General features: G+C 39.8%; 1 protein-coding gene across 1 annotated transcript; it reads right to left on the reverse strand.

The window, feature by feature from the left end:
• Positions 1–986: 986 nt before the first annotated feature.
• On the reverse strand, positions 987–4794 carry LOC147620750 (protein trichome birefringence-like 14). The gene is made up of 4 exons (XM_086825018.1): positions 3342–4794; positions 2558–2602; positions 2262–2460; positions 987–2117 (listed from the first exon to the last, which is right to left on the reverse strand). Exons 1-4 carry the CDS (start codon positions 3589–3591, stop codon positions 1268–1270), a joined length of 1344 nt encoding a protein of 447 aa, XP_086681144.1. The 5' UTR covers positions 3592–4794; the 3' UTR covers positions 987–1267.
• Positions 4795–8605: the final 3811 nt, after the last annotated feature.

An 8605-nucleotide genomic window follows, 5' to 3' on the forward strand; every position in this document is an offset into this window, starting at 1 on the left:
AAATTATACTCCGGAATGCATTAGATTAGAAATCTAAGTTATATAATTTTATACGTATATATAATAAGCTTTAGCTTATCCTCCGAAATACATTAGACGTATTATATTACAGATTGAATACAAGTTTTATGTTGAAATATTTAACTACATAACGTTTCATAAAATGTAATATATAAAAACTCATGTAACTAAAACAAATATTTGCCTTCCACTCTTTTTAGAATAATAAAAATTTATTATTACAATTTTAAATACATGTATGTATGTATGAATGAATGAATGTATGAATGGCTGAATCTATGAATGAAAATTTAAAATTTTAAATATATGTATGTGTGTATGAATGAATGCATGCATGTATGTATGAATGAATGAATCTGAATGTAATGAGGCAAGTATGCATTTATTCAGGAATCAGAAGTAAGGTGGTGCAAATCCCTCAGGGTTGACACTCTGAAACTCCGGCCAATGAAGACAGCAAGACGGCCATACTCCTCTTTTTTCGTGAGAGCGTGGCTAGTACCGAAATTTCATGCCATCACTTTCCACTATGGGAGTGGGTAGATTCGAACCCAGCACCTCCTTTATTGGATATGTGGGCGTTACCAATGGGCTACAGCCCAAAAGATAACTGACATGCTCTTTTCTGAACTAAAAAGTGGGCAGCCATTGGTGATGTGGAAAGTGAGGCCCTGAGACCTTCCTTTAACAAAGACATGCCGCCAACAGTAAGTTGCATTAGGATTGTCTATAGTGAGCCTAAGAAACAATGGTTCCCAACCTCTCTTTTTAGGAAAAAGGAAAAGATTGAATCACAATAGAAAGGAAGTACCATAAAGTGGCATTTTTAGTATCACTTTCAGAATCTTAATCAAATGCAAATATGCTACTATAAATTGCTACAGTTAGGTGATAATCCAGCCTACCCTCTTTTTGAATGTTGCCCCCCACTGTGGTATCTAGACACCTCTACCCAAAACAGAGACTGGCCAAAAAGTATGCTTTTGTCATTATCAATTAATATAATTTCACCTCCTGCATCCCCTTTTGCAAGCTTCCCTTGCTCTCTTTGAAAGCACCCATTATATTATGACACTTCATGTGCATTGTTGTGTTTACGTACGAGCCTTAACATACCTCGTGTACAACCTTATCATTGAGTTGTCACAGCGGTCTCTACATCGTAAGCCGTTTCATCATTGTGATGTGGCAATGCATGTGTGTACCTGGCCTCAAGACTCATAAGAGTCTTTAAAATCATCATGCTTCACTCTGCATTTTCCGTTGACAGAATCCCGGCATATAGAAGTTCGTTCCACACATCCGGTACCCCTGGGAGGCACCAATGTAGACAATCTTGCCCACTCTGATTGGGCCTATATTTTGAAATATGAGCTTCATCTCTGAATTGAGAAATGTAAGTCACATTCAGCAAGTGTACTCTCGTGCCCAAAACTGCGCTTTCAGCAACAGGGTCCAATGCTGACCGCCCTGTGACAATTTTCTTCTCGACAGGAGTCAAGTCATTGTCACACCTGCCTCCGGAGTCCCAGTCCCCATTGAAAAAATGCCTCGGAGACAACGACCTGATGTAAATCTCAGCTCTTGTTGCATTCTTCTCTCTCTGGTTATGCAACCATGCAGCCACCTTGTGTACCGTGAAATTGCGTGCAAATCCCATGTCTCTACTGAACCTTTTATTGGTATTGAGCTTGCCATCCACATGTATAACCCACTTGTTGGCAGCCATCTTTCCTTTGTTCCAATGATGGCCCGTGTTCAAGACCAAAACATCCATAACCTTAAGGTACTTCTGTATGAACGTGGCCGGCCGGTCTAAATGCATTGCAAATTCAGTGTTGGGGTCAGTTTTGTTGAGGGGTTGGAGCTCACACAAGCTTGCAGACCAGTAGTATATTATTGTGGTGTTGGTCTCAATGAATCTTTGTGCTGTTCCATCAGCTCGTTTGGCTCTGCGAGGCTTCACAAGACCATATAATTTGCTCACATCTTCGACCAAAGTTTCGTCATTCCCACCTGTGAGCATGCACATCAAGGATTGATACTGTTGCCTTCCAATAGAGTCTCCGACAAAGGCCACAACCTTGTTTTGCATCCTGCAAAATTATTCGAAATCATGGTTTCCTTTAAACACTAAGTAACACCAGGCCATTGTAACATAGTTTCACATCATATTTTTGTTGTCGTGTTATTATGGCCATGTACGGAAAATGTGTGTTGTGTACAACCAAGCCTCCTACCTGGATAGAAAATTCTGACCGGTGAAAGTGGGCAGGTCACATGCATCGGGTTGCCATCTGTAGTTTTCAAATTCGAAGTTTGGGCGGCCAGGCATTTGCCTGCATGACCACATTCCTGACAGCCATCTTTTGCACATGTTGCCGGAGTAGAGAGGCTTGTTTTCATCCTTGATCCACTTGCCCACGGTGTAATCACAGCCTGGTAAGAACAATATAAAAGCAGTCAAAGGAACTGGTCGAGCCCCCATCATGTCCATCATGCTGATCCCAACTGAACTTGAAATAAGGGCACTCACCTGCTGTTTTACTGGAGTCCAGGTTGTCATTGTAGCTAGTATTTCCTGCACAACGCATTTGAGTGTATAAGCGTTGCATTAAGAGAACAAATGATCTATCTGCCAGGCCTAGCTCTTATTTTCCTCAGCACCAGGATTGCAACACCATACCAAGGTTTTTCAGCCAACCCTTGCTTCCAAGAGAGAGCCAGTTTCATGTGATCCTACAGCTCCATATCATTGCCTCCACCACGGGCAGACTACAAGCTACCCACCGTCATCCATGCATGTTGTATTACTTAAACCAGTGTATAGCATACACTACATGGCATATCATCCTGCTTATGAGATCATGCAGGGCATAGACTACATGGTATGTCATCCTGCTTAAACCAATGGCACATTTATACATCGGTGCATTAATTGAATTCATGCGATCTTGTTTGTCACCCAAATCTAATCAATTTGGTAAGATGAGCTTTTCCTTAATCCATATTGGGTTGATGCCGGGTTCAAGGTAATTAGAATGTTAATAAAACTCCCTTATCCGGGTCTATAATGGGGCCTTCTCACTGATCTCTGTTCAGCATCAGTGCCAATCCAGCTGGTGTACTTGAATGGCACAACTACTAGTGTTTGAGAGCCCACAAACACACCAATGAGCATCATAAGATGAGGGTTTTGTGAATAATCAAATGAGGGCGCTGCATTGGATTCTCAAGCGCCAAAAAAAAAAAAAAAGCACATGGATGGCGCAAATACACTATACTGACATGGATTGGAGCAAAATAAAGAGGAAACTTACTGTCTGATGATAATGGCGATGATGATGATGACATGCGCACGAGGTTGTGAGCGTTGTTAGAGGAGTAGAATAAGGTGAGTCTGTCGGTGGAGAGGACGACCGCAAACACGCTGCAGGCCATAGCTAGGGTCACTACGAGAAGGCGCCTCATGCCAGACCTCAGCACAAGCCAAGGGGCCCTCTCTCCTCCTGCTGCCGCCGCTTCCGCCTTGCCGCCCATTTGACCCGCCCCCATCGCCATCTCCTTCATCTCAAAATAGGAATTGCTGTCGCCTCTCTCTCTCTCTCTCTCTCTGGTTTTTTGTTCTTTCTTTCTTCCAATTTGGCCGTTACAAATCGCCCACACCCTAACTGGAGTTATGGCAACTGCTTGCAACTAATTCCTCCATTTTTAAACAAAAATTTCATAATTTTCTGCCACCTCTGCTGAGCTTTTGGGGAGCAATACGTTTTGATGTGATTAGAGAAGAGATTTTTGGCAACGCTTCGTGGTTTCCTCTGATAAAAGGTTGTGAGTAGTGATTAGAGATATGGGTAATGCTTCATTATATGCTAATCCAAGCTTTCAGGCATGGGGCGGTGCTGATTGATGAATCTGCTTTAATATACGATTGCAATAGGCGATTGAAAGAAAGCTTATAGAGGTAAGCCTTAGGCTTAAACTCCTTTACAGAGCTTACAGATCTGACCAATAAGTCGATTAAGTCACTAATCCAAGAGAGTAGCCTGTTGTGACCTCTGCAGATTTGCTGGATCAAAAAGCTATCCAACCTCTCCCCCCACCACCCCCCTTGAATGTTGAAGGGTTTATTGGTAAAGTGCAATGGGGTTCTAATGAAAGCTGGCTTTTTTTACTAGATCACCACTATAGCCAGCCAGCCCCCTCTTTGGAAGAAGAATCAAAACAAAAAAAAAAAACCCTCTGCTTGGTATGATAATTTGGGCGCTCTAATTACAACCCAATTAGCAAGAAGAGCCTGTGATTAGAACCCAAAACCCTTGTGACAAACTGATGCTAATTAAGCCCAATTAGGAGTAAAAGCCCGGGATTAGAACCCAAAAGCCTTGAAATTGATGGCACTAACCCAATTAGCAGTTTAAGCCTTGTGATTAAAGCCTTGAAATTGATGGCACTAACCCAATTAGCAGTTTTAAGCTTTGTGATTAACGCCTTGAAATTGATGGCACTAACCCAATGCCTTGTGATTAAAGCCTTGAAATTGATGGCACGAACCCAATGCCTCGTGATTAGAGCCCAAAAAAAAAACCCGAAAAGATGTAATATCTTGCTAGCAGGCGAATTGAGACAAGGAGGGTAGTGATGGCGGTGGCTCTAAGCGGCTGCAAAAACTAGGCAATTGCAGAATGAGTGCGTGGCAACCATGCGGAGACAGAAAGCCATTAGAGAAATGGGGGAAGTTGGGAGATTTAACAAAAATTGTCAATATATTCTAAAAAGGTTAGACTTGTTCAAAATTGTCAATATAGGTTAGACTTGTTCAAAAAAAAAACGTTGATATTTGAAAATGAACAATATAGACGAAAATATATGGAATATATATATCCATATATTCAGATATATATATGGCATATATATATCCATACACACACACACACATATATATATATATAGTATATATATATATATATATGTATATATATAACCTTGTATAGTGACAACTTCTTGGTGGGTCGCTGTGGGCTTATTCGGTGCAAAGAGCGGTGGAACTTTAGAAGAAGAAGAAAAAATTTTGCACCAATGTAAACGCTCATACTATAAACCTTAGTCCAATCTAACATTCCTCACCCCCAATAAATTACTTAATTGAAACAAAGTATTTTGGGGTGCTTATTAAACATCCACTTTTGTTCTCAATAAAGGCCACAACACTATGGCCCATTTTCTTGTACCACCTTTTAGTCTTTGGACCAAACTTTACAGGTCTTATTCACTGTTCACGAAAAAACCGAGGTTTAGTGTCACGTGAATGACAAATTTTGAAAAATAATCTTCAAAATTCAAAATAACAACTCACAAAAACCTACAAATTTTAAGGGATTTTAGTTATAATTTTGCTAAAAACCTTTAAAATTTAGGAAAAAACTTACAGAAATTTGAGGCTGAAGGTTTTTTGAATTGTTGGGAAAAATGTTTTCTGTGAACACTGATCTTATTCCTCTTTTGTACTTAAAGATGAGAGATGGACTTTGCTTTGTAACTTGTTAAATGGGGTATGAAGGATGTTAAATCAGGGATAAAGATGTAAATGCAGCTTTTTGGTATATATATATATATATATATATATATATATATATTGGTCCCAAAAAAAAACTACCACTTTTGTGAAGAGAAAAATTCTGCCTTTCAAAGCTAGGCAGAAGCCATATTAAATATACATTGAAATATACATTTTAGAATCATTCTTAATCTCTACAAACTGAGCAGAGTCAGATGCTCCTAGGTGGTGAAACAGTTCATGTGCATTTGTATTCATTCTTAATCTCTACAAACTGAGCAGAGTCAGATGCTCCTAGGTGGTGAAACAGTTCATGTGCATTTGTATTCAAAGTGCCCACATTAGATGCTCCTAGCTTTTGAGGTAGTTGTGTAGCATTTGTATTCAAAGTGCCCACGATAGATCCAAGAGGTTGGGGTCCCAATGCTCGAGATCCCATTGGTTCATTGCAAACTTCTTAGGAGGCCCGTGGCTTGATTCAAGTTGATGAGGACTAGCTTGAGGTAGTTGTGTAGCATTTGTATTCAAAGTGCCCACGATAGATCCAAGAGGTTGGGGTCCCAATGCTCGAGACCCCATTGGTTCATTGGTACATCTTAGGAGGCCCGTGGCTTGATTCAAGTTGATGCGGACTAGCTTGAGGTAGTTGTGTAGCATTTGTATTCAAAGTGCCCACGATAGATCCAAGAGGTTGGGGTCCCAATGCTCGAGATCCCATTGGTTCATTGAGAACTTCTTTTCCTTTGCCCAATTCTTGCCTTAAGCTAGTGAACCCTTCCTTGATCTCAACAAACCCATCATGCAAGGTGTCATCAACCTTTTTGAAATTTAGATCCATGGCTTTAAATATTTGATTCCAAGCGGTTAAAGAATTTATTCTCACTTGCATCATCTTGAGATTTTTGGCCTAAGTTCTCCATAAGCTGTACCAATTTTTTCATAGTCCTTTATTGCTCAAGGAGCATCTTCTCCATCCATTGCATCATCCCTAGATTCTCAATGGAACCTAGTCGTTAAAGAATTTATTCTCACTTGCATCATCTTGAGATTTTTGGCCTAAGTTCTCCATAAGCTGTACCAATTTTTTCATAGTCCTTTATTGCTCAAGGAGCATCTTCTCCATCCATTGCATCATCCCTAGATTCTCAATGGAACCTAGTCGTAAGTTTAACCCTTGATGCATGTCAACATTACCTTGCACATGCTCTTGAACATCTTGCCTTGTTTCCGGAACACCACCCTTCATGCTCACCTACTTCCTTGAAAGTAGCCTTGGCCTTTGACTTAGATATCATTGAAAAATGACCAATTTCAAGTTGGATATGTTCCCGAACTCCGATTTATGAGTTCTTTAGCTCTATGGAGAGGTAATGACATGTAGAACACCCGTGTATAATCACTTTGACCACTGTCAATGTGTAAGTACTCTCTGTTTTGACTTCTTGAAAAGTCAACTAAGTAATTTGCCACTTTGACCAAGCAAACGGGGTTCAAATCTTGAAGTTTTTAGCTTGTTGGAATGAGGGAAGAGCTTACTATATCCAACTATGATGTCAAAATAGGTTCAGTCCTGAAACCCTAATTTCTATAGAAATAGGGTATCCAGTGGAAAAATGGATGTAGTAGATAGCTCCGATGTCCGAATGGTGAGGTCTAAGCCTAGATGGAAAGCTTAGGGTATGGGAAATGTAGCCCTATGCTCACTTTGCCAAAATGAAGTGCTATTTTTGACTGAGAAGCCTTCTTGTCTTGTGGGTAGACTTGCCAATTGGAGAAATAAATGGAGTCAGAATTGAACACTTAAGGGCTCCAAACATAGCTCTTGGAGAGTAGAATGAGACTGTGTAGCAAACACCTTGAAAGCAGTCCTAACCCTCTTGGACTGAATTAGGGTTTAGTGCTATACCATAAAACTATCAAACTTCTCTCCAATTACAATCCGCACTTCCCTTTTTGCATTGGCAATTTCTTGGACCTTATTTGAAGGCATGAATCTCATTAATTTGTGACTTGGCATCCACATGTAACCTCAAGTACCTTGCATAAGTGCTTTTTGCAAAAATTTTGGCAGCACCTCCTTTGTTTTTGCACCCAAATCTTAATATCAAATCAATTGCAATACTAAATCCCATGCTTGCCAAATCCTTGCCCAATAAAATGCATCCTCAATAGGCACTTGGAAGTCAATGTAGAGCATTGAAGCTTGCCGATCTCCTGGCCAAGCTCTTTCCACCCTCGTACTACCTAGGTCAAAAGTAGGCACAAGTTGGGGCCATTTCTTCACCACCGATACCTAATCATCCACCTTACCGCTTTTCCAAGGCACTCACGGCACGGTGGATTCAAGACATACTCCCCCCCCCCCCGACCCCGGCTTCTCCTCCAAATGCCGAGGTATCCTTACACATCACTTACTTTATGAGAAACTTGACATCATAAAAATAGAATATGAAATTATTATTGATATGAAAGTTGGAGAAACTTACCTTAAGTTGAGAATTGACTTTCAATACATTCAAAATTTAAGCACAATATAAACATGAACATAATGAATGACTAGCAACAATTATAACAATCTTGAGATTAATAAAACAAAAACATGAATTTAACTATTTCATGATAACTCTCTCTTTAAAAAAAACGTAATCGTTTTACAGTTTGCTGGTCGTTATATATACTTTTAAGTTAAAAAACTTTAAAGATTTTTATAATAATTAAAGCTTAATCAAAGCTTTGTTTAACCTTTTATAAAAGCTTCCCAAATTGCTTATAACCCGTAAGGCCGCCAGCCAGCCAGGAAAAAAGCGATGAAGAAAGGCTATGAGAAATCACGGGCTAATTCTTTGAAGGAGGAGGGAAATTTAAAAAAAAATAGTAATTATGGGTTCAATTGAGAATTTCAATGCTTGACTAGGCTCTAATTGAAAAGGTAAAAATTTACGAGGAAAAATGATTTGCAAATTTGACTTGAGAGAAATCATGAACCAACCATTGTAGGTTTTTACATTCACCAGTGGTTTAGCAATC

Source organism: Cibotium barometz, chromosome 31, assembly GCF_041138505.1.
Source record: "Cibotium barometz isolate CiBa-2024 chromosome 31, ASM4113850v1, whole genome shotgun sequence".
NCBI classification, from domain to species: domain Eukaryota; kingdom Viridiplantae; phylum Streptophyta; class Polypodiopsida; order Cyatheales; family Cibotiaceae; genus Cibotium; species Cibotium barometz.

Excerpts from the sequence above, each read along its gene's own strand:
- LOC147620750 (XM_086825018.1), bottom strand. The coding sequence starts at position 3,591 with ATGAAGGAGATGGCGATGGGGGCGGGTCAAATGGGCGGCAAGGCGGAA. Across the intron at positions 2,461-2,557 it reads GGACTCCAGTAAAACAGCAG|GCTGTGATTACACCGTGGGC; the intron begins GTGAGTGCCCTT and ends TGTTCTTACCAG. Across the intron at positions 2,118-2,261 it reads GGTCAGAATTTTCTATCCAG|GATGCAAAACAAGGTTGTGG; the intron begins GTAGGAGGCTTG and ends ATAATTTTGCAG.